Here is a 27,033-nt window from a genome sequence, read left to right as displayed (position 1 = left end):
CTGGTTTTGGGATGCGGTGGGTGGGGGGGGAAGAGCTGGGCTGGTTGTGTGGTGCAGTGGGGGGAGGGGATGCACTGGGCTGGTTTAGGGATGCGGTAGGGGAAGGGGAGATTTTGAAACTGGTGAAGTCCACATTGATACCATATGGCTGCAGGGTTATATATAGCTCATATGGCAGTTGGATATTGACACTGTTGTTGGCGTGCTGAAAAACTCCATCAAATATTTATCTCAAGAGCAGTTTCCAGCAATACAAGACTTTTTTTTAAAAAGTTTGTTGTTCAACCAGGAGTGGTAAAAAGAGTACAGCTCCAGACTGCGTAGTATAATGGTGGTCTGGCCTATTTGCTGGGGTGACTTCAGTGTCACATATAGGCCAGGCCAAATAAGAACAGGCAAGTTCCTTCCTTAAAAGGGCATCTATGAACCAACTGAGTCTTTATGACAAGTTTGAAAAGTTTCCTGGTCACTTTTACTCATAATAGTCTCTTGTTTCCAGTGTTTTCTAAAACGATTTCAAAATCTCAAACTGCCATGTTGGGATTGAACTCCCTAAGTTATTTGTACAGTACCATAACCACAGCAGTGCAGTATAGTTTAGTCATTACCCAAAGAATATCACCAGGACTGAAGCATTTTGAGGAGATACTAGCTGCAGCACAAACCCTAAAGGGAGTTCAATACAAGTCTAGTAGCTCAATGCTGACATGTAAATACTCAGACGTACACAGTCTGTTGCTGTACTCTTTTACGACTCATAGTTGAACAGCAAGCTGTAAGAAAGTCTTGTATTGCTGGAAACTGCTCTTGGACAAATTATGAGACAGCAGCGTGCAATACCAGAATTGTGGTTGTTGAACGGTGAGCCTTGACCAAGTGTTTCAACAGGCTATTTGCCCAAGAAGGCACATCACAGGTGTCCTCAATTCTGTCCTTGCTCAACAAGTGCATAATTTCAGCAGCCATCAAAATTAAGCCCACTTCTGAAACCAGTTGTAATATCCTTACCACTGATCTGGCCGAGATCACTGACCAAGAGAAGCTGCAAATCAATATGAGTTGTTCTTCTCACTGGTAAAGCTATTACAAAGCGAGTCATTGCTATCTGAGCTCTCTCTGAAGATCAAACTTTGGTGCACCTGCAGGTAATGTAAACTCTTGGTGTAAAATGATCATACATCTTTGATTCACCAATCCAACTGACCAAAACAATCAGGTGTTTAAAATCCAATACAATTGTTTTTACAACCAATTATTATTTACATCAGGCAAGTGGATGGGGCGATATTAGTTTAGAAGGTAGGAACTTGATATTATGTGGCAATTAAAGATGACCCATTCACTGAAAGGTCCTTGGTAATGATGTCATTTACCCAAAGGTATCTTTGTAGTGTACGCCAGGAGTTCCACAATATACAAATGCTCCATATGTCTGAGTGTTTACACATAATCATTGAGCTACTAGATTTGCATTGGACAAATTATTCGGCAGCAGTGTGCAATACTAGAGTCGACACCTCCAGGAGAGGGAGAACCTGGGAAAAAAAAGGACAAAAAAGAGTAGTGCTCTGCCTCTGCACTGGACACAATGCAAAGTTTTGAAAGCAAGCTTCCTGGCTGTCAGTTAAATAACTCTTGTTCCTTTAACAGAAGGCTGTGCCACGCATACCATTCTGGACAGAAATAGAAGCACTCGGATAGCTGCACCCTGCTGCTGATGTAAAATGGACACAGCACTCCATTAATGGAGAATGACTGCATCATTTTTCTATCGCCATCACTGTCAATCAGCAAGTTATAAGAAGCATGCATTCCACTGGAGACACTTGTGTGAGAATTACGGGTCAGAGAGTGGGGGTAGACACAGCACAATTTGATCTTCCTTTAGGTCCAGAGTTTTGAACATATTCTCCTACAGCATTCAGATACACTAAGACAAGAATTATCTAAATTATAGTAAAATTACTGCCAAAATCGTTATGATTATTCACAGAGGGAGACTTTTTTCCATATATAGTGAACAATGTGATAGACGAAATATTTGAACATAATTCGAGATTAACTAGTTAAAAAATCTCATTTAGACACCATTTCAAAGCATGTGACAGCCAATAAAGTGCTTTTTGATGAGTCAGCATTGTTGTCATGTCATAAATACATCACACTGCAAGATTCCTGAAGCTACATGCAAAATAATCAGATCAAGTGTCATTAGTGGCGTTGGTTGAGGATGACTGTTGACCAAGACATTGAGAAAACTTGGATTGTCACCAAAAGATCATCTTCACCCCTGAGCTCACACACAGAGCATCATTTTAACATCTCACCTGAAACAAATGGTATCGGGACATAAGATGTAGGAGCAAGAATGGGCCTTTTGGCCCTTGAGCCAGCTTCCCCATTCAATGAGATCATGGCTGAACTTGTTGTGATCTCTATTGCACTTTCCTATTTGCACCCCCACCTTAAACCAGGATTTTGTGAGATTCAATAAGATTCTTAAACCCGCTAGAGTTTATAGGTACAACCTGTTCAATGTAACCTCATAAGGAAAGCCATTTGTCCCAGAAATGAATCAAATGAATCTTCTTTATCCTTGTTAATGCAATTATATCTTTCATCAAATCAGGAGACTAAAACTGTTCAGAGCGTTCCAAATGTGATCTCATCAATGCGCTATACAACTATCATAAAATCATATTCCATTCCTGTTGCAATAAACACCAATGTTCAATTTACATTCTTAATAACTTGCTGTACTATCTGCACACTAACTTTGGTAATTATGAACCCGGATCTCTCAGTACCACTGAATTCTGCAATGTCTCTCCAGTTAGATAGCGTACTTAATTGACTGAAGAGCTGGTTTGCAAAGCCAGCAGTGTGGGTTCAGTTCTCATACTGGCTGGGGTTACCACGAAAGGCTCTCATTCTCAACCCCCCTCCCCCCCACCCCTCACCAGAGGCATGGTGCCCCTCAGTTTAAACTCATCTCGTTTCTCTCTTACAAGAGAGCCTCATGCTGCTTTTTAAATTTTTCCTGTCACTGCAGACACGGTCACATTTTCCCCCCATTATATTCCATCTGACAATTTCTTGCCCACCTAACCTGATTATAATTGTTTCAGACCCTTGACCTTATCTTGGCAGCTTAATGAGCTAAATTTGCTGATGACACAAAGATTGGTATCACATATTCAGCCCCTTCACCCAAGTCACTGAAATAGTTTGTAAACAGTTGAGGCCTCATCACTGATCCCTGCAGCACTCCACTAGTTGCAGCTTACCAACCCAAGAAGACCTACTTATCCCTACCCTCTCCTTTGTCCAGTCAACCAATCCTTAATCCATGCTAATATATGTTTATTCTGTATTTTCTTTGGCTGGAGTCTTTTTCTGTTTGTCTCTAATTCTCTCCCGAGGTGATTTAGATGGAACATGTAGCAAAGCAATAAATGACTGGGCCGCTTGGCAATAAAAATCTGTTGACTCTTGCCTAATATCTGTTATTCCAATCACTGGCTATAATTAGACCACTTACAGTTCATGGGAGCTTGTGATCAGTTAGAATGATCACTGATCGATTTATCTGATTCCCAGTGATCACACTGGATTTCCCTCCTGATTAGAGGCTGGTGAACATGTCTCTTTACATCTTTCCCATTCCTTATTCCCTATGAGGTCAGGTCTGTCTAAAGGATGTAAGGTTCTGCAAGTCTTAATGGTGACAATATCCTTAAGAAAGGGGTGAGTAGGGTAAGCTAAATTAGATTTTAAAATGAGAACACTTTGATGGGGGACACATTTTGGAAATTCAGGTACATCACTGGTTACCGGTCCCCTTCTATTCACCACATTGCTTCCTCAAAAATGTGAATAAATTAGTTAGACACAATCTCCTTTTCACAAAGCCATGTTGACTCTGCCTGAACACTTTATAATTTTCCAAATATTCTGCTGGAACCTCCTTAACAGTGGATTCTAGCAATTTCCCTACAGCAAATGTTACTCATCTCTTGCTTTCCATCTTGCTCTGTTCTCGAAGGACCATTTTCACCCACATTGACATTTGGGTTACAGTTCATAGGCTGCAGCAGAATTCTAGAGCCTGGCTGCGGCCAGTAAGCATCAGGACAGCCCTCAACACCTGAATGAGGGGTGGCGATACCAGACCCTGGCATGTCCGTGCTGACTGGCTGTGCACCCAGGAACCCGCTTTGCTTCCTAACAGATCTCACACAACAGTAGTTCTTCAATCGATGCCCATAGCCACGGATCAGGGAGGTGACAATATCAACCAAAGCTCCTCATTCCTGATGAGCACAGACTGATTGCCACTGGAGAGTGCCCATGTCTATGCATTGGCTGAGGAGAGGATTGGGCACAATCCGCCCTGGTTGATTAGCTCCTGGAGCCTCACTGTGCAACCTCACCAATTCAGAGCATCAGCGAGCTGCTCACACCCACCAAGCTGGTGCAAAAACTGCAGAGTCTCATATTGAACCAGACAGGTGCAGAGGAGAAAATCAATGTATGACAGGCTAATAGTGGGGAAGAACATTTTAAGGGTCTAGGTTATCTTTCAGGATTGAGAATAAAATGTCAGTATGTGTTATGAAAAGTCCTTCTCCCCAACACACAGACTGGCTGTCATTTCACAATAAATTGAATCTCTCTCTCACATTTCCACCCCAAATCTACATATAAAAACACACGCATGACAGAATGAATGCCAGTATATCTGCATATATCTGTTGACTGAGCACATTATCAAAGTCCCAGACATCAACCAGGAACCTGAAGAATAAAAATCGATGATCCAAACATGTTTACCTTGGGACTAAGTTAGCACAGCAGCCATAAATCATAACAAAGGAGTAATTAAAATAAAAAAGTTATTGGCTGCTGAAGGTCATATGTCCAATAAAAAGTTTGAGGGCATTCAGCAAGGTTCTCCGAGTAAGCCCCACAAGTCATTGCGTTTTTTTTTTCCTCCCAGCCCAGCTTCCTGAGCTGGAAGTAGAATTCCGAGCACACAACCACTTTCTTCCTACCGTTGTAGCTGACACCACCATTGTGTATGAGTGAACCTTGAGTGGAGAGCTGGAGAGACTGCTGGGAGTGTTAGCCAAGCTGAGCCTATTTCTACCCACTGCCCACAAACCCTTCTTTGTGTGAAGCAGAAACCCCGATTTTTTTTCTATCCCTCTCCAGCCCAGAAGGTGCGAGGCCATACAAAGCACCATGATTGTTGGTCCTGCAGAGATGAAAGATCGCAGACTGAGCTTTGGATCTTGTGGACGTTATAGCTTCTATTTTTTTTTTACAGACCAGGTCACGGGATGTTGACACAGTGCAATGGCCAGCATACACCCACTTAGCATCACACCCTGCTTATGCTCAGACAGTGTGATCTCTGGTAGGCTCAGAGCAGGTAACTCTCTCACACATTCACACAGCCAGAAGTCATTATGACATGAAAGCTTGTGTCACTGAGGGGCAGGTCAAAGAAACAGCTCAGTCAACCCATGGTGTTTGCTAATGTCATGAGGGACATGACTAGACATTGCGTGACATTTACTCAAGTCACTGTTGATGACAATCAGCTCAGAAGAATAACCACCTCATCTTCATCATGTTTCAGTCAGAGTTGCTGTGTGAGATCTTTACTTTTAAAATGACAAAGCTTTTAGTGTAATTTAATTTCTGAAGCTAGCCCTTTTTACATCTCACCTGCACAGCAGAGAGGCTAAGTTCAGTTCCCAAAGAGAATGGCTGGCTTGGAGTTCTTTAAACGCATATAGGCACTTGAAAAATAACCTACAAACTGCACCTTCTGAAATAGCAACACCCATCCAGATTGACCTAATTGGTTCACTGAGACACACCCTGGGTACAAATATTTTCAATCCAGTTTTGCAGGTGCTTTAACTACTTGAGTTCTGCTAGTTTCTCTGGAAAAAGCTGACATCATAAGGCATGCTACAGGATCAACTACTCTGCTCTGGGTTTATAAAGAGCTTGGTGAATAAACAAGCTAGATCATGTTGACGCACCTTAGAGAGCAGAAAGGGTCACCCTGAAGCCCTGGTCTGGTCACATTTGCTTCATCTCAGCACGGGGCAGCAGGAGGAAATTTCAATTTGCTTGTGTTGTGGAACAGAGACCCAGGGGTTCAAATACATAACTCTGCAGTTTGCATCACAGGTAGACAGGGTGATTAAGAAGGCATTTAGCACGCTTGCCTTCATTGCTCAGTCCTTTGAGCGTAGGAGTTGGGAAGTCACGTTGAGGTTGTACAGGACGTTGGCGAGGCCTGTTCTGGAGCACTGTGTCCGATTCTGGTCGCCCAGTTACAGGAAGGATATTATTAAGCAAGAGAACATTTAGAAGAGATTTACCAGGACGTTGCTGGGTATGGAAGGCTTGAGTTATAAGGAGAGGCTGGATAGGCTGGGGCTTTTATCACTGGAGTGTAGGAGGTTGAGGGGGTGACCTTAAAGAGGTTTATAAAATCATGAGGGTCTTAGATAAGATGAATAGCAAGGGTCTTTTCTCTTGGGTGGGGGTGTTCAAGACTAAGTGGCATATTTTGAAGGTGAGAGGAGGAAGATTTAAAAAAGACACAAGGGCAATTTATTTTCTTTAAAACACAGTTTGTGTGTGGAATGAACGTCCAAAGGAAGCAGTCAATATGGATACAGTTATCCAAATGTCTTTTAAATGTGGTAAATACATGAATAGGAAAGGTTTGGAGGGATATGGACAAAGTGTTGGCAGGTGGGACTAGTTTAGTTTGGGATTATGGTTGGCATGGACTGGTTGGACCGAAGGGTCTGTTTCTGTGCTGTATGACTCCGTGATGCTGGATTAAGGATAAAACAAAAGAAAAAGATTAGCCAGGATTACTGTTCCAAACCCAGTGAGCACTGCTCAAGAGTGCCTGAGCATGAACAAAAACCAGTTTGCCTCATTCTCAGCCTATGATGCTTTATCCAATCTCTCCCTCACTTCAGCTGCAGGTCTCACGCGATGAACGCTAACAGACGTGCGATACTCGACAGCAAGTGCACCAAAAGGACCAGGCCAGAATGAGGAAAAAGTAGTCATTCAGCCAATAACAAGCCAATCTACCATCTGCCTTGGCCTTAAAAAGGAACCAATCCAGTTGCAAGAGGATCAGAAAGCCTTCCAGCAGTGTATTTCTCTAGGGAGGGACTCCCATAATGTTGCTCTGATTTTCCAGTGGCTGCCTGAGTTAAGTTTAAGGATCCCTGTTCTGTTAAGAGCTGAACTGTGGGGCTATCACAATTAACCTCAATGCCTCTGGGTTTGGGAGGGTGAAAATCAGCCAGGGCTCTACAAAATCCTTGCTGGAACCAGCTACACATGGATTCTGGAATAGGAGAGGGGTAGCTACACGGCCCTCCAGGCAAAACAGCTTGTGTACATTGACAAGGAATCTCACCTGGGCCAGCTATTTAAGGTGACTGGTACTTTAATACCAAACAAATCAAGACATCCAGGATAGGAAAGGACAGAGGGAGAAAACCCCATCATGACAAGTTCTGGAAGCTGCTATCTCACACATAACACGTCTAACCTCTTTCTTTCGATGCAGGAGGTGCTAGACAATGTTAAATTGCTTTCAGCAGGTGCCCATTACATGACTGTGTGAAGGGGAAAGCATTTTAGGACACTCTGCTCTAACTGAAGTGGTTAGTGTTGGATTTACATTCTCAAACCCAGTACTCTCAGTCCATAGCATAAATGACTTCATCTTGTTTATGCCTTTCAGGATTTTCGGTAGCTTGCAGTTAGTAACCATACAGGGATGCTCTCAACATTCAATAAGTCACAAACTTTTCAAAATATTAAACTCCAGTTCCTGTCAGCAAAGCAGCAATTTTGGTGATTTCCTCGACTTTATTTATTTTTAAGTTTGATCTATCAGTGCCTCTTTAATGGACCTTATAATATTGCATAATTTGATTTAATTGATTTGAAAGAGAGTTACAGCAGAAACCAGGCCTCAGAGTAAAGCAGGTTTGCATAGGCATATGTAGCCAAAGCTCAGCTGCAATGTGAAAGCGATGTCTATTGGATGTGCAATTACAAGGCCACTGTCACTGGTGATTTCCTTTTGGTGAAACTAGACAAGATGTTGACAGTATTTATTGAGTAGCTGCATGTTTGGATAAAGATTAAACAACAGGGTTAGGATTATGGAGTGACAGAACAAAGCTTGTTCAGAGAATCCACGTAGAGCACTGCAGTCCACAGAGCTGGCAGGCATTTGCAAAAGTCTCTTTACAGGCTGATCATAATCAATCAGAATCCCAATGCTTCAGACATGGTTTCTTCTGCTGGTTAGGATTTGGATCCAGCAATTCATGATTGTAAGTTGTGGCTGTAGTGTGAGGATAAGATTGGGAATGTGTCTGAGATAGCCTGATTGTTGAATAAACTAATATAGAGCCTGTCTAGACTAATATGTGAATAATGGTCAGTACTGATATGAGTCAGTGTGGCAATGTCGTTGGCACATTCAACAGGGGGGAGAAACTGGAAGGAATAGAAGACAGGGGAAACAGAAATAGATATTTCAGGAAAGCTGGTCAGGCGTATTTTTCCAAGATTGTCAGTTGTTTAATTGTTTGTGGCTACTAAATGAGGAATAAATCTGCACTCAGCTACAGGAACAACATTGCAAGTCACAGTCAAAAGCCAAAACCAGGCCATGAGTAAATCAGTGTTCTGAACAGACCCAGTGCAAAGTTACCCAATTTGGCACAGTTCCAGATGGGGTACCCCAAAATCTACAAATCCTGGATGAGGGGAAATAAGCTTGCTCCTCCTAGTTAGTCTCCCCTCAAATCCTGTTGGTCTCATCAAGGTGAATTTTAAAAAGATCCCTTCCCTTGTAGATACCATTCTTCAGACTCAAATAAACTTACATTTTATAAAAAGGAGCTAATTTAACAAGGCTGCCTTGAATTAACAAAAAAAAAAATCACAACTAAATATGTAAAAAATAGAAATGCAATGCTGATTCAAGATAAGAGGAGAGGAGAGGCCAAAAACATAAAAGTAAAATAAAATATGGAACAATCCCTGAATGCGTCATGAAAAGCAGATAAGACAATCCTGCAGCTATTTTTGGATGCTACCAGTAGCATTAATGTTGTTCTTGGTTTTGTGGGTTAGTGGGAATTCTGTTGCTCCAATTCCTTACGACAGTGAATGAACTCCAACATTCAAAGTGAGATGGTGTCTTTACCTCCAGTGCAGGGATGTTTAAAATGGCTGTCTCAAAGCTGTGGCCTCACAGCATTCTAGTCCACACAGTGGGATTTCAGCCACTAAAAAGAGACTAGAGTCATGGTCAGTTTTTAAACTTCTACTGTGTATATTCCCTGGGTAAAACAGAAAATTTTGCGAGAGGTGGCTGCCTGCTGACAGGGGATATAATCAGCCCTTTTTGGGTTAGAGCTCTCAGTTTGAAGTTACCCTAACACTTCACAGTTATGTCATGCCATGGGCTTCTCACAGGACATGAATTTACATCCAGTTTTGTTTTTCCTCTGTAGTGACTTTTTTTTCCCCTCCAAAAAAGTCCATAAATACCTGGGGATTCTGGTTTGTCTAACACAGGGCACAGAAAGAGTATAATAGGTGCCTGTGATTGTTGGATTACATTCTCAAGTGGTTTGTTGAACTCAGTTTTGTTTAAATCTGACTCAGCAATTCAAAAAATGTGGTCTTCAATGCAGAGTGGTCATGATAAATTCTTCAACATACAACCTCCAGTGCAATCTCACCATAGCATCAAGGACAAGGAGCGCCAATCAGGGTGGAGGTATTATAAACTATACACAAGACATGACTTCATGATGCTATCAGGATTATGGTGCCAACTGGTGAACATGCTTCTGTTTCGACAGTTAAAATCAGCAGCAGACACTAGAACTCAGGAAAACTGGCTGTTTGGAAAATGCGATCAAGAGCTTGTGGCTATGGGAGACCCAACATGGATGCAATATTTCAGCATTTATGCGCATCAGCACAGATTGTAACATATTACACAGCACCATGGCTAAACCTGACATTAACATCTTGGAAGGCACTTCTATCGACTAATTGAACAAACCACAGCGAGAACAGGTGACAGGTAATGCATTTATGATTCTTCAAAGTTTCTCCAATGCTTATACAGCTCAAGGTCAGGAAGGTACTGAGAGCAGCTACAATACCACTGACTAAGCTCGAGCATTCCAGGGAGAACAGTCCACTTTGTTTTTGTTTAATCACTTGTGGGATGTGGACGTCGCTGGCCAGACCAGCATTTATTGCCCATCCCTAGTTGCCTCGAGAAGGTGGTGGTGAGCTGCCTTCTTGAACCGCTGCAGTCACATGCTGTTAGCAAACCCACAATGCCCTTAGGGAAGAAATTCCAGGAATCTGACCCAGCAACAGTGAGGGAACAGCAATATATTTCCAAGTCAGGATGGTGAGTGGCTTGGAGGGGAGCTTGCAGGGGGAGGTGTTCCCATGTATCTGCCGCCCACGTCCTCCTAGATAGAAGTGGTTGTCGGTTTGGAAGGTGCAACTTATAGATGGTGCACACTGTTGCTGACTGTTGGTGGTAGAGTGAGTGGATGCTTGTGGATGTGTTGCTTATTAAAGGGGCTGCTTTGTCCTGGATGGTGTTGAGCTTCTTGAATGTTGTTGGATCTGTACTGATCCAGGCAAGTGGGGAGTATTCCATCACACTCCTGACTTGTGCCTTGTAGCTGGTGGACAGGCTTTGGGGAGTCAGGAGGGGAATTACTTGCTGCAGGATTCCTAACCTCTGACCTGCTCACATAGCCACTGTGGCAAGTCCCGTTGACTTTATAGTCAACGGTAACCCACACGCATGGTGAGGGATTCAGTGATGTAACATCAGTGAATGTTAAGGAGCCTTGATTATATTGTCTCTTATTGGAGATGGTCATTGCCAGGCATTTGCATGGTGTAAATGTCACTTGCCACGGTCACTGTCACAAGCCTGGATATGCCCAGATCTTGTTGCATTTGGACATGGACTGCTTCAGTATCTGAAGAGTCATGAATATTGCTGAACATTGATCCCAGCCACAGGGCTTCTCATTCACCCTTGCGTCTGCAGGGCAGCCAGTAAGATCCACTGCAATAGCACATCCCAAATGTGTGAATTTGAATTAATACTGTGAAGGCAGAGAGCAGCAATAGCATGGGAACACCATTTCCTTCAAGATCCCCCCACAAATCTCTCAGCACAATCTGAATCAGACACAATCACTGTTTCCACATCATCTGTGGGTCATTCCTTACCAAAGACCACAACTGGTGCACCAGCAACACAGGAACTGTAGTCTTTCAAGGATAACACCCATTAACATCTTCTCAGGACAACTATGGATGGGCAATAAACACAAAAGTGATACCCAAGGTCCAAAAACAAACTGAAAGGAGATTGAATTTGCCTTTACGATGTTCAAAAATGGTGTCATTCTGAAATTGGCTGGCAGTAATCTAATAGTTAAGTGAACATTAAGATGCTGCACAGTTAAAAACACAAGGAAACTTCCTCAAATACAACCTTTATTTGGATTGTGACACATTCTTCAGAAATGCGCAAGTACAAACTGAACATTGACACTCTTAGTAAAGAACTGCAAACAGGTGTGTTGTAGCTGGAAAACAGAACAAGCTAAAAACGTATGTTTGGGGAGACCAGAGTACTCGAGTGACAAGCTGAGAGAGAACCGGTAATATTTACTTTATGAAGTCACCACTTCAATCGAACTGCCCTCCCACTCAGAGGTTTCGATGGTTTGAGAGTCATTACCGCACCAGTCTCTGAGGTACTTTCACTCAGTAACTTTTTTGTTTTGAGCCACAGTCCCAACCATTGTCTTGTCAGAGGACAACTTGCAGAGAGGCTACAAACCAGAACGACAGCTTGTGGGTCTGTGCCTTCATACAGTGAGCTCCTTATTCCAAGGCTGCTTTCACAGGCAGTTGCCAAGTGGATCACAAGCATTTCTCCACAGACAAAAATTGAAAAATAAAACGATTGGATCTATTTTAATGTTAGCCCTGTGTACAGCCTGTTTGATAACAGTTTCCTTGGTTACCCAGCGGGTTGCCCTCGTGAGTAACTGAATGCTACAGACTGTGAACATCCCTGGATTATGCTAGATGGAGCCAATCTCAACTAGGGCAGCGATTGCTTACATTGATTGAGTTCAGGCTGAGTAAATAGGTCACAAATGATCCCTTGCTGGAGGTTTCCAACTCCTTTGTGAGGCCACATTTGGAATACTGCATACAGTTCTGGTTGTCCAGCTTCCGGAAGGATGTTATTAAATTAGAAAAGGGTGTAGGAAAGATTTGCATGGATCTTATTGGGACTGGAAGATTTGAGTTATAAGTAGAGGCTGGATAGACTGGGATATTTTCCCTGAAGCATAGCATGTTGAAGGGTCACCCCTTAGAGGTTTAAAAAATAATGAGGGGCATAGATAACATGAATAGCCAAGATCTCACCCCTACCACCCCAGGATGGTTGTGGTGGGGGTGAGTCCTAAACTAGAGGGGCATAGGTATAAGGTTTGGGGGGGGGGCAGGGGAAAGAGGGGAGATTTAAAAGGGATACAAGGGGCAACTTTTTCATGCAGAGGGTGGTGTGCACGCAGAATGAACTGCCAGAGGAAATGGTACAGGAGTGTACAATCACAACATTTAAAAAGACAAGTGGACAGGTATGTGAATAGGAAAGGTTTAAAGGGATATGAGTCAAACAGGACTAGTTTAATTTGGGATTATGGTCAGCATGGACGAGTGGGACTGAAGGATCTGTTTCCGTGTTGCATGACTAATACTGTGATTTTTTTTAAAAAAAGAAAAGAGTGAACAGCACCAAAAGCTTGGGTTCAATCAATGTCTCACCCCCACTGTCGCCTTGACTGCAAATCCAAAGCCACATGCAGCAGCAAGTCTACTTGTGGCGACAGGAGCAGGAAAGGATAAGTGGCTCCTTTGCAGCTATGTAAAGGTACTTTACTTGGAACCCACAGGCTCAGACAAGTGCTCCAGAGACAGGAGCTGAAATCCCACCATCCCACCGTTGAGGGGAGGTGATGGCCTACTGATATTATCATTGGACTGTTAATCCAGAGACCCAGGCAACATTCTGGGTTTGAATCTCACCATGGCAGCTGGTAGAATTTGAATTCAATAAAATATCTGGAATTAAAAGTCAAATGATAATCATGAATCCAATGTCAATTGTTGGAAAATTCATCTGGTTCACTAATATGTTTTTTTAAGTGTGGTAGTTTCCTTCCTTACCTGGTGTGGAACCGACACATGACTCCAGACCCACAGCAATGTGGTTGCCTCTTAACTACCCTCAGGGCAATTAGGGATAGGTAATGCTGCCTGGTCAGTGACACCCTCATTCCCATGAATGAATAAAGGATGACAATGAATCTGCAATAAAAGCTCTTCTCAACAAGGATGATCATTAACCTACTGGCTCTTTAATATCTTTTCAGGAAGAAAATCTGCCATCCTTTACATGTCGCTCCAAGCACATGCTTGGTTTTTAACTACCCTCTGCAGTGGTTTAGCAAGCCACTCAATTGTGGCTGCAGAAAACTGTTACAGAAAAGAACAGACAACTCTGCGTGTTCCTACACCAAACAAACTCCAGCAGTTCAAGGGAAATTACAGACGGGCAATAAAGAGTTAACCAGTAATATTCATATCCCAAAAGCAACATGATAAAAATTGAGCACCAGTTAGGGATAGAACGTTCTCACCAAGGGTGACTGCAGAGTTTGATTAGATCTATTGTCATGACAAATTTTGAACTATTTCGACTTGTGGAGCTACCTGTCCAACCAAGCAAACTGCAGAAGCAACAAACGCTGGTCAATCACATCCCAGGATTGCCAAATCTGACAGATTATAGTATTGTGAAAATTCAGAAATCACTCCTTCCACCAGACAGGGAAAGTGGTTCATGGAGTGAAAGCAAAATCAATTCACACCAACCCAGGGCAACTAACTGAAACAAACTTTGATGTTCCTGTTTCCAGCACTCATGTAAAACAACAAAAGACTACAAACATAATAGGATTCAAACTAAACTCTTAAACACAACCTATACAATTTCTCGGCACTGCCAGTCAGTGAAGTGCAAAATAGTTTCTCACAATCTTAGCTCTTGGCCCTGGATTCTGGCCCAACCCAAATAGCAGGGTGAGATCATGCACTGCACACAGCTTGAGCTACCACAGATCAGATTCAGTGAATGGCAGCAATGTCATCCATGCTACCTACAGCCACAGAAAATCTCAGTGGCAGAGCAAGCTTTCTAGTAGTCAGGCACGAGAACCCAGCATAACGTGTATGCTGGAGAAACTGGTCAAAAGGAAACTTACATAAAAAAAACAAACCTTCTCGGGGAGTCTGAATAAATTCTGTTCCTAGAAATGCTCACTTCATTAAGAAGGGGGTTCTGAGCCCATCAGGATTTTCTCAGGAAATAAATTCATTTCCTAATGGTTCAGTGATTAAATGCACTACTGGACATGGCACAGAGCCTGATCAATATTAAAATGATTTTCAGGGTGGGTAGGGGCTGAGATAGATGGTCATTGGAAGAGGGAACAGTGGCAACACTACAGCTGATCTTAAAGCTCTCAGCCAAGGACAGACAGGGCTCACTAGATAGCATTCAATAGAATATGCACATGATAAAAAACATTATGGGGATGATGGTGTGGAGGGAGCTCCACAACCGCTCAATACCAAGCAGGTTCCATGCCTGTTCCCTTGTCTTCAGTGACTTTGCTGGAGGTTGAACCACAATAATTAGCTGTGCTTGGAGACTTGGGGAAATCAGCCCCAATTCCCGCTCTGAATGTTACCCTGTTGGAAAGTGTGTGTGTGTGTAAGTGTTAATTAAGGGTTTGGAGTGTGGTTGACTGTGATGTCTCCAGTTCACATTGACAGCTACCAGGTATCTAGGACAGATATTGGAAGCCTCTGGAATTCTACTACGGGGGAGAAAAAAATTGGAGGGGGTGGGAGAGCAGGGAGGTAGAATCTCACATGCAAATCCCGTGAATAAAACAATCCCACGCTGGTTCTGTAGATTTAACATTAAGCGGAATAAAAAGGGATACAAGGGATATGAAAGGGATGATGCTGTGGTCAGACAGTCAGTGTAAATGGCTGGTGCAGAGACAGATGTGATCTCAGGCCACAATCAGCAAATATATAAATTGGAGTTGTAAATATTCAAATGTGTGTAAAGTGTTTTATTGGAGGGTCATTTGCATCAAACTTCGCAGATTCACTTTGCAGGCAATGTGCCAATGAGTGAGATTTTCAGTCAAAGAACACCTTGGCATATCAACTTGACCAGGGCATGAGAACCAAGCTAGCTGCAGCTGAAAAGACAAACAGCCGCGTGATTCTCAACGTGGCTCAGTCTTTATTGGTTGTACACCTGTTCCTTCGTCTTGTTTACTTTCTCAGCAACGATGTAGATAAACAGATTAATGCAATGAGTCAGCATGCACCCATTCAGGTGCAGATCCCAAACAGAGAGCCCTCTTTACTGAAAGTTACATCTGGATTCACCAGGCCCTCACGTTAAACCATCATTGAGGCAGTGTTACAACACATAATGGAAAACCTCCTCTTTCAGGCAATGACCCCATAGTAATTCCAGTTTATCAGTCCCCAACACAAAGATCTCTCTTCCCATTGTGACAAATCAAACAAGTTGCCAAACTGAAATGGAAACCAGTGAGTGCAGCAGCAAAAGGCATTACTTAGACATCAGTACAACAGGCAAGTAAAGAAAGCTCAATGTAAATGGCTCATAATACAGCACATCACATGCTAGACTTGGTTATTTTTTAAATGCAAAACTTTCAATAATTTTAAAGTGCTTGTGCTAAGGATAGTAAATACTCAGCTGTTTTACATTGCCAGTAGTAGAGTCCAATCCCGTCCTCACCAGCCCCACACATGCCCATCTTGCTGACAGTAACTTGCTTTTCTCCTTTTCCTCCTGCCCCCTCCCCTGTCCCCAAAGCTAATTGTTACACCTGTATTGCCACCTTAAGCCATCACATAAATCTGGTCACTGAACTTGAGACTTCCCAAGTCTGTGCAGCAGTTGCATATTAGGTGAGCACCTCACGTGTTAGAACAGATTTATGGTGTTTCTTTTCTGGCTGGAATCCCATTCTTACCATTTAATTGGTGTTAATTGTTCAAAGAGAACGTGGTTACCTTTTGAAACCAAAGGTGAAATTAGATAATACATTACAGCACAGGAACAGGCCCTTCGACCCACTAAGCCTGCACAGATTCCTAGTCCTTATTTAGGCCTGCTATTTATTGCCTGTGCGTGGTATCTATCGCTCTGTTGGCCTCAGATTCATGTGTCTACCAAGATACACCTTAAACATTAATAATGTGCCTCCTTTCAGCACCTCCACTGGCAGTGTGCTCTAGGCACCCACCACCCTCTGTGTGCAAAGCTTTCCCCTTCTCACCTCGAACCTGTGCCCTCTTGTATTTGACCATTACATCCTGGGAAACAGCCTTTGACCATCTACCCTACCTATGCCTCATAATTTTATAGACCTCTATCAGGTTGCCCCCCCAGCTTCTGTCTTTCCAGTCAAAACAATCCACGTTTATGCAACCTCTCCTCACAATTGAAACCCTCCAAACCAGGCAACATTCTGGTAAACTTTCTCTGCACTCTCTCCAAAGCATGTAGGTCCTTCTGACAGTGACAACCAGAACTGCATGCAAATGTGGTCTAAACAAAGTTTCATACAGCTGTAACATAACTTGCCAACTATACCAGTCACCAGTGTCAAGCAGCTACACATCAACCTTTGTCACTTAAGTATTAAAATGATTGGAAAAAAAACTTTTTCCTGTTGTGATTAATGTTTACTTCCTTAAAGAATGTAACTAATGAAAGGAAAACAAACAAGTAATTAAGACTAACAGTTGTCTGTTGTGGACTCTGGAAACATCCCAAGGTGTCAGCTATATTTCAGTGAACATTTTTCCTGCCTTTGAATCTGTTGTTTCAAGCCCTACCACAGGGTTTGAGCTTTTAAATTAGACCAGACAATTTATTGTACATACCAAGGGAGAGTTGGCCTACCAGAGACGTCATCTGGAATCGGAATCTGATGAACAGTCATCCAGACTCAAAACGTTAGCTTGCTTTCTCTTCGTATATGCTGCCTGACCCTCTGTGATTTCTTGCATTTTTTGTTTTCAGAGGGGTTTTTTTTTTGTTAGATATCAGACAGCAGTCCCTCCTGCCTTACCAAGTGAATGTAAAACCGGACATTATTCTAAAGAGGAGCAAGGCAACGAACGCTCCTAGCATTCTGTCCAATATTTATTACTTGACCATCGTAATTAAAACAGAATCTGTAACACCATATTCTGCATTCTCTTCTATTATGTTGATGTACTTATGTAAAGTTCAGTTTGTCTGGTTAGCATGCAATACAATACTTTTCATTGTATCTTGGTGCATGTGACATTAATAAATCAAAACAAATCAAATCAGTAACACCCAAGGCACCGCAACATATTTCCAAGTCAGGATGGTGAATGGCTTGGAGAGGAGCTTGCAGGTGATAGAGAATGTGCTAGCCTTGTCCTTCTAGATGGTAGAGGTCATGGGTTTAGAAAGTATTGTCAGAGGAGTCTTGATGAGTTGAAGTGCACTCTGTCAATGGCACACACTGCTGCTGCCATGCATCATTAGTGAAAAAAGTGAAAGTTTAAGGTTGTGAATTGACTGTTTTGTCCTGGATGGTGTCGAGCTTCTTAAGTGTTGTTGGGGCTCCACCCGGCCATGCAAGTGGGGAGTATTCCATCACTCCTGACTTGTGCCTTGTGGTTGATGGACAGGCTTTGGGGAGTTATTGCATCATTCCAGCCTCTGACCTACCCTTGTACCCACTGTATGTATATGGCTGGTCCAAGCATAATGGTATAACCCATGGGGTAACATTATGTCCTTGTGGCCTGAACTGCAGAATTAGGTCTTTCAATGGGTTCTCCTTCAACCTGTTCAAATGCAGACAGACAATGCTTGGTGAGACAGGCCCAATACAAATGATAAGGTGTTTTATTTCACAAGGGAATGAGCATACAGAAGTGAAGTTATGATCAAATTCACTAATTTAAATAATACCAATCATAATAAGTTATAAAATTAAGAACATGCCACACCTCCCTGTATTAGTCAGCATGACTTAAACAACCTCTTGTCACAGCCACTTGTCAGTCAGCCATGCAACATGTTTTTTTTTAAAAAAGTATGAAGAAACCTCGTTTCTCCAGGCTTGACCTACTGCTAGTCAGAATCCAAAAAGGGAAGACCCTGCTGTGTGGAACAAGTACGTAACAAAAAGGAGGGTCGTGGTTATTAATCACCAAAACAAGCCAAAAAAGAAAGCCAAAGCCAGCTCAAACACCTGAACTACCTTTCAGCTCAAGGCCACCTTTTCAAAAAGCAAATGCATGAATGCACTATGGTTTAAAACACATTTAAAAGTAACTCTCTCCTAAAGCTGTTTTTGGAAACATTCCAAAGATGCTGGAACTTAACACTCGATATCTCTGAAACAAAAGGTTCCCCCCACCCTCCCACCACTTGACTCCCTTCTCTCCAGAAGGGGCTGGCAGTCTCAACTTCAGTGCCCTTTCTTTACAGGGAACGAGAGAAGGATTTTACAAGGTACAGAAAAGGCCTCAATTCCAGACTCACGCGCCCTATTCTGCAGGGAGCTGAGTTGCAATCAGAAGGACCTTTTGGGGGCAGGGGGAGAAGCCATTGACTGTACGTGCTGATAATAGCTCAACAACAGCTGTCCAGGCTTAAATCAGCTGTGCACAGTATTTGGAAACAAATGTGGGACCTTCCCAGTTTGCAGGTCCATATTCAACTTCCACTTGAAAAACTGCTGACTTATGCTGAACTGCCTTTTGGAAGCTGTACGTGCCTTAAGAGGTGCTCCTATGATTCAGTGGGCTATGTCAACCTTAGCTCCAAGCCAGAAGCTCAAGTTCCACTCCAGGACTCGAAAGGCACAAAATATTTGTTTAAAACATGGCCAAATGGGTTGTGTATCCACCTGAAAATCGTGCCAACCCAGGCTAATGCAGGTGGGTGAAAGGAGTGTGTCATAGTCAGCCAAGTGACAAAGAAAGTGGAGCCTCTGCCATCGCTGTCCAGAGCTCCAGGCTGCAGTGTGCAGTGCCAGTTGTGGATCAGATTGGTGTGAACAATACAGGGGTTTGATCCTGTTCTGGCTGGAATGGATCACAGACTTCAACCCTACCTGTGATGGAGATCATAGCGCCATGGATCAGATCTACCTTCAATCAGAGAACTGAAGAAGGAGCCTCAATAAAAATGCTTTAAACAAAGTTTTTTAAACCTCTAATACAGAGGGGATTTAAGCAGCTCTAGCAAGAGTCTAAAAGGATTTGCCATGACCGAGGGAAAAACTATTTGTCTTAGGCTGTTTTATTTCCTTGTTAACTCAATTTCACTAAAGTAAGCAAGCAGGAAGCAAAATAGTTTCAGCTGAACCAACTAGACTTGGGAATCTGAATTCATGTAGAAGATAAAGGAAAGTTTGCATCTGTAGAGCAACTTTCATAACCAGACATCTCAAAAGCACTTTATACCCAATTAAATACTTTTTGCAGTGGAGACCCTGTTGCATTGTAAGAAACAGGGCAATTTGCATACAGATTTTTCTTGATGACCCTGCTGCAAATATCTATTTGCACAATTCATGTGATTTACAGAGAACTTTTAGTTTTAGGTAATTAACAACTTTTACTCAGTTCTGAGGAAGGGTCACAGGAGCTGAAACCTTAACTCTGCTTTCTCTTCACAGATGCTGCCAGACCCGCAGAGTTTTGCCCAGCAATTTCTGCTCTTTTTAATAACTTTTACATTGGATATTAATATGTTAAGTGGAAGATGAAATGATATTAAGAACCTACTAAACAACCCTAAATTGAAAGCAAATCAAACAAACTTGGGATAATAAAATGTGAGGCTGGATGAACACAGCAGGCCAAGCAGCATCTCAGGAGCACAAAAGCTGACGTTTCGGGCCGAGACCCTTCAGAGAGGGGGATGGGGTGAGGGTTCTGGAATAAATAGGGAGAGGGGGGGAGGCGGACCGAAACTTGGGATAATTGTTGTTAAAAGATTATTGGCGTTCATCTTACAAGGTCACATTGCTGCAAGAAAACTTACATAATGGAATGACCCATCTTTGAACCTCTTGGTGGAACCAAAGGGTCTGGAACAGAAAACATTTATATCTCTGATGGATATAATTGAGTCATGTTATTTATTAATTCACGTCATTTAGCAAAAGCAGCAATGGTGGCATAAGGAAAATCTTTTCCCACACAGCAAGTGGTTGGGATCTGGAAAGTATAGTCTGAGAGTGTGGTGGAGGCAGATTCATATAGATGCTTTCAAGAGGAAATGCAATTGTTCTTTAAAAAAGGAAGGAATATGGGGAGAAGCCAGGAGCGTCATTAGGTGACCTAGTCATTTGGAAAACCAATGATGGGCTAAATGGCCTAGAATGATAGAATCCCTACAGTGTGGAAATAAGCCGTTTGGCCCAAGTCCACACTGACCCTCAGAGCATCCCACCCACACCCATCTCCCCCCCTCCACCCCCCAATAACCCACCTAATCTACACATCCCTGAATGCTACGGGAAATTTAGCATGGCCACTCCACCTAGCCTGCACATCTTTGGACTGTGGGAGGAAACCAGAGCACCCGGAGGAAAACCACACAGACACACAGGGAGAACATGCAAACTCCACATAGACATCCCACCCTCAGGTGACTTGAACCCAGGTCTCTGGTGCTGTGAGACAGCAGTGCTTACTATCCTGGGCTTCTTTCTGCCCTGCAACAATTCTCCAATCCTGTGTACAATTTGATAATGGTCGCATAGTCTGACTTTGTGATGTTGATCGAGGGATAAATATTGGTCAGGGTACTGGGGAGAATTACCCTACCCTTCAAGTAGGTCTAGATCACTGCTGATGGGTGGAGGGTAGATGGATTTTGTTTAAAAGGTAACGGCTCTGACAGTGCAGCACTCCTAATCTGGTGCACTGATCAAATCAAATCCTGATATGCACTTGTCAAGCATTCGGACTAAAAGGGCAGTTCAATGTGTTAAAGGACAGTGTCTGAAAGCAAACAGAGTCAATTTCTCTGTGGTTCTCAATGATAATCATTCAGACAGCTTAATCTGAATTGAGGATTTTCATTGCCTCTCAGTGTTGCACAAAACTGAGTGCTGTCTTGAAGAAGAAACAGTGCTTCCTAAAAGCGTATTTTCCTCAGAGTCAAATCACATTTCATAGAGTCCTGAAAGAAATGCTGAAAATAAAATAAAATACCAGATAAAGAAATAACTCCTAAAATGAACTGATGTAACAACTTACATTTATATAAATGCATTTTAAGTTTTGTTTTATTCATTCAGGGGAGTAGAAAACATCCCAAGGTTACAGTCAAAGAGAATGTTATTGAGGACTTTGATTGGGTCATTTCAATGCTATAGCAGAAACAGTGCCAAGTTCAGCTGACCAAGGCACTGTCAGAAGGCTAAGTGGGCATCATATTCTCTTAGGAGGTGCCATCCAAGATGCTTCAGACATGACTCCCTGCTCGGATTTTCCACCTCCTCTACAGGAACAGATTGCCTATTGCTTCCTAACTGAGCATTTCTTGGATTGTGGATTGAACAGAATGAAAAATAAATAGGGTGTGATATATACAGGCTGCAGAAAGAACAAACTGGATTGGTCACTGGTCCACATTTCCCTACATTGTGCTTCTTGTGCATTCCAACAAATGGCGGTTGATTGCATCACCAACACAATCTACATTCATATAGCACCTCTGGTGTAGAGAGAGATACCCAAAAACACTTTGCAGCAGCATGACCAGACACAGTTAAATTGTGAGGCGGGGAGGGGGGGGGGGGGTGGGGGAAGACAGACAGAATACAATTGTTATCAGAAAATGGCACATGTGAGAATGTATTTGTGTGGACCAAACCACTTCAGTGTATCTAAGCAAAAAGAGAGTTTAAACAGGGTGGCAAGCACCTTTAACAGAAAGGGCAGCTTTGGAAAGAAAAGATTTAACTTGTAAGTTCCTGTAGGCAATAACAAAAATTCAAAATCAAAGTCCACCTGATCCATGATGAAAATATTTGCCTGCCCTATCATCAAGTGTTCACTTAAATAAAACACTCCCAACTCACTGGTCGCACTCAATTAATATTTAAAAAGAAATACTGATATTCTCAGAAGAGTTAAAACATACAAGGCACGAACAAACAGAAGAAATGTTCTTGTAATGCCAGATGATTTGCGCCTTTCTAGTTCGCACCTCCAGTGCAGTGATCTATTTGGAAGTAAAGTACACTGATTTGGAAATAGAGACAAGTATCGAACTAACTGCAGGTGCTTTTACCATTTAAAAAAAATACAACTTTAAGTCTGGCTTCAATTCCTAATGTACAGGTTCACTGGACATTTCGTGAGTTCACTTTGTCAGTGTCACAAGCACAGCGTTTGAAACAGTCTAAAACTGACACGAGGATCCAAGTTGCGTTCCGGAACGCAGTGTCATTGTCATGGTCCCCCGTGCACCACGGACTCTGGCAGAGGAAGAATTAAGAAAAATACAGATTTTGGGCAAATGAGACGGGGAAAGTGACATCGAGACGACATTGTCTGACCTGCAGAAGCGCCTGGCGACTACTGCTAGGATGAAATGGACTCGACAACAATCACGAAATGGCTTTAAATGAGAACTTGGTTTAACTCTCGACACATCAGGGGGATAGAAGCCAAAACATTTCAACATTACTTATGGCCCAATGCGATCAAACTTATAGCCTACCACACGCGACCACTCAAACCCGACCCTCAGCTATCCCCTAAACAGGAGAAAGGCTTTAGCGAAAAGTCTATGTGAATTCTGAAGGTTCCCCAAAGTTGGTGTTCACTTCACGTTCACATGAGCTCGAAAGAACTGCCCATGAACCTGATCCTTACAACCTGTGAAACTGACAGTCAGGATACAGCAAACTGCAGCCAACCTGAGACAGGCGCTCCCACACACCAGCCTCAGTTTATCGTTAGGTGATTGCGCAAAAACCTTAAGCAAACAGGTTTTATAACTCCCAGTTTCCGTCTCCAAATAAAAGGCTCGTCATTAGACTTCCCCGCCACCACTTTTATAAAGTTACTTTGTAAATTAACCGTATAAAAGTAACGCACCAAGTTAGTTCCATCAAGTTTTAGAGCACTGTTTAGGACACAAGACAGAAATAAGATTACGTTTGTAGATTTAAAGCAAGGAGAAAGCATTGGGTCGACCCCACCTACCTGATTGTGAGGCAACACCATTTACTATCCATAGTAAGTATATTTCCAACACCTGTAACTTGGTCATCTTGTCCGGAAATGCGCTCGTTTCTTTACTTTCCTGCCCTATGAAATCACTTCCAAACAGACGGCGGTAGCATCGGGAATCCAGCTTTTGAAAACTTTGGAAAATGTTTTCAAAGTTTCTAATTTCAACTCTTAAGTAACTCGTGCAACCCGCTCCCAGTCAGTTTCACGCTTAGTACTATCAATTACATTGAGCTGATATGACATGAGATTGGCTGCTCTCCAGCTTTCTGAGGCCAATCGCATCATCAGGGAGGTGTGAAACTGCACCACAAAGCGACATACAGTTGTTTCATGAAGCGAGGGAGTCATTTACGAAAGTCGACGGGATTTAAAGAATTGAGCTGTTAATGTGGTGAAACACTGGATTATTTAAACGGTCTAATTTTGAGAAATACCGTTTCCGAAAATAAATCAGTTGCCCTTTACAGCAAATACACTAGTGTGTACAGCTTAGTTAAGGATCGGGAGCTCAAGGAAAGCTGAAATGAAAGAAACGGGGACTCTTGCCGGATTCACGAGCAAACCGATTTACATTTGCAGTCACTCTTCACGTTCCTTGAATCCTGAAAATGTAAGGCTTTACGTACGGTGGCCCCAAATTAAAACTGTCCATTAAACACAAATACATAACCATCTAAAAACAAACAAACAGTCTCGCTTCTGCGGCTGGAGGAACACAGCAGGCCAGGCAGCAGGAAAGTTGACATTTCAGGTAGGGACCCCTCTTCAGACCCGAAACAAGAACTTTCCTGCTCCTGTGCTGCCTGGCCTGCTGTGTTCCTCCGGCTCCACACTGTATTGACTGACTCCAACATCAGCAGTTCTTGCTATCTCCTCCACTGAAGCTCCCTACATTTCTTGTTCTACCTTCCAGCTCTTCCCAAATCCCCGCCAAACTCCTGAAGGCGCGGGTTAAAAGTGGATTGAGTCCTGTGATTGAGAGCAGGCCGAACCCACACAGGGGGAGGCTCATGAGTGTAAACCTTGGCTGATTTTATTTCTCCCCAGTTGAGAACCACGGAGGAGGATCGACAGTTCGCCATCATTACACCAGCCAAGGGCAAAGCCCTAGACTTGCTAGTTTATACGGTTTAAAACAGACAGACAGACTTGCATCTCTGTCCCGCCACCCATGTCCCAAAGTGCTTCGCAGCTACTGAAGCCCATATGAAGTATAGCCACTATAGATAGATTATGACTTCTTCAGAACTGGGAGGCACTGCCAGTGTTTTACTTTAAAAAGTCACTTATGAATTGGTTAGGGAGAGTGAAACGTCACTTCCAACATATAGATAATGCTGTACTGTCATAGCTTATGGTAATAGACTAATAATCCAATATGAGCGTGAGTAGTTTGCAATTGTGAATTCCACTTAAAATCTGAAACGAAATGTTGGAAACAAGCTTAAAAATACGTATCATGAAAGATTGGATGTTACAGTAAATACCCAACGACATCACTAATAACCTCAGGAAAGGAATTCCAATCTGGGCTGTATGAGACTGCAGCGTCACACCGCCATTCAGAGCCAGGAGAAACGATGGGTCGAATGACCACGGTCTAGCTGGAGCATTCTTCGACGCTTTGAAGAGAGTTTGCACCAAATCAAGGAAATTAAAAGTGAGCAATGAATGCTCGCCTTGTTAGCGACACCCAGAGGGCGAGAATGAAAATGCAATGAGCTATTATACTACAAATGGGGATCTTATTTCGTAAATTATTGTGGCTTCTATTGATAAGGTGCTCACAAAAAAGCTATGCTTAATTATTAGACAATAAACAGAAAGGATATTCCCATGGACCGGTAGAAATACACGAAGCGGAGAAACTCAGCAGTCTTGCAACATCTGTTAGGGAGGCAGAAACAGTCAATATATCAAGTTTAATTATGGCCTCTTCAGAGCCAAACTCAAAATATTAGCAATGTTTTTCTTTCCACAAATACTGCCAGCTCTGAACAGTACTTTGTTTTTGCTTCAGGCTTTCAGCCTCTGCAGGATTTTATTTGATGTTAGAATGTGAGCTGGTGCCCCGATATCCCCGACACAGTTGGCCCCATTGGGACCGTTCGCTTTTGTTGATGCTCCATCTAGTGACCATTTGTGGAATAACACCAGAATATCGAGCACTGAAAATCATCCTAACACCAGATGTCCGAAACAAAGTTCTGCAGAAGGGTCACTCGACCCGAAACGTTAACTCTGATTTCTCTCCACAGATGCTGATAGACCTGCTGAGATTTTGAAGCAATTTCAATTTTTAACCCCCAAACAAGTGCCAACTTAGTACTTGCATACCAAACAGAGGAAGCAGTTATACAGATCTGTTCTAACTACGGTCCCTGTCATATTATCTCTCAAACACATTTTCTTGTCATTAGCCGATTCTCTGTGTTGTCTGGAGTACTTATTACATAATTCACACCACTTTTTTTGATTGATAGGGTCCAATGAACCTTGCTTTTAATAGTTCCCCAGAGACAGGCAATCATACTAACACCTTGTCTCCAACAAGGACAACTTGAATTTACCTTCTTTTTAAAATCTACTTTGCTCAGCACTTTTCAAATACTTTTTGGCCAGTTCTCACGGTTTGCTTAGTTTCTCTCCAAATCTTTAAACATAGACTGAGCTTCGTGTATACATTTTTCTTGAATCAATTTAAGGGGCGCTTTTACCTCACGTCCATATCAGTTTAAAAAAAGGACTGAATCCTATAGACTCATTTAGGATATATGGCAAACAGTAACAAAAGCAATTCCTTTATTTTAATTATTTAGACATTCCTGATGATAAGTTTTAATCATGGCCTTCAAAGTTTAATGTCATTTTTCCAATACTCCTAGATAATGCAGGTATTAAACTGAAGACAAATTGTTGGACATAAAATGTGAACCCTGATCTGACTGCACAAGCAAATACAATCATCTCATTACAAGTGAAAACCTTTTTCACAACCACTTTTAGCATAATTTCCCCCCAAAAAGTACTGCCTCAGGAAATCACATTCATAATTGTTAAAATACACTGATGTCTGCTTCTAGTTTTAGCTAAGGATCCTACACAATCCATCCTGTTAACATATTATATGAAGGCTGGTATCAGAATTAAAAAGGTGCAGATGGTTGGGTTTCCCCCACTAACTGACATGCATTTTTGCCAGACATGCAATCTTGGCCAATAAAAGTGTTTTGGTATTTCAACTTGTTTTATTAAGACCTAATGAGCCACTTTACAATATTCAAATGGGACTACCTGATTGACATGGCATGGTTTAACTCCAAATACTATTTTCTCCTTCAGTGACCCTTCTAGAAGGAGAGTTGTGTCATTAGCCAACATGAGTGATAAACCAACAGACACTAGTTAATATCCTCAATTTAAAAAGAGGAAGGAACTACCACTCCTTAT

General features: G+C 42.4%; 1 protein-coding gene across 3 annotated transcripts in view; it reads right to left on the bottom strand.

The window, feature by feature from the left end:
- LOC125448204 (receptor tyrosine-protein kinase erbB-4) overlaps window positions 1–25,202 on the bottom strand; it is a 161,463-nt gene extending 136,261 nt beyond the window's left edge. For 2 of the 3 annotated variants that reach the window (XM_059643386.1, XM_059643385.1), the window contains exon 1: window positions 23,554–23,797. In XM_059643386.1, coding sequence (XP_059499369.1) covers window positions 23,554–23,620 — 67 coding nt within the window. In that variant the 5' untranslated portion in view covers window positions 23,621–23,797. Of the gene's footprint in view, window positions 1–23,553; window positions 23,798–25,090 lie in introns of those variants that run through there. The other variant, XM_059643387.1, reaches the window with a different exon arrangement.
- Window positions 25,203–27,033: the final 1,831 nt, after the last annotated feature.

This window comes from Stegostoma tigrinum, chromosome X, assembly GCF_030684315.1.
Source record: "Stegostoma tigrinum isolate sSteTig4 chromosome X, sSteTig4.hap1, whole genome shotgun sequence".
Classification (NCBI taxonomy): Eukaryota; Metazoa; Chordata; class Chondrichthyes; order Orectolobiformes; family Stegostomatidae; genus Stegostoma; species Stegostoma tigrinum.
This window is presented reverse-complemented; position numbering and strand designations above follow the sequence as displayed.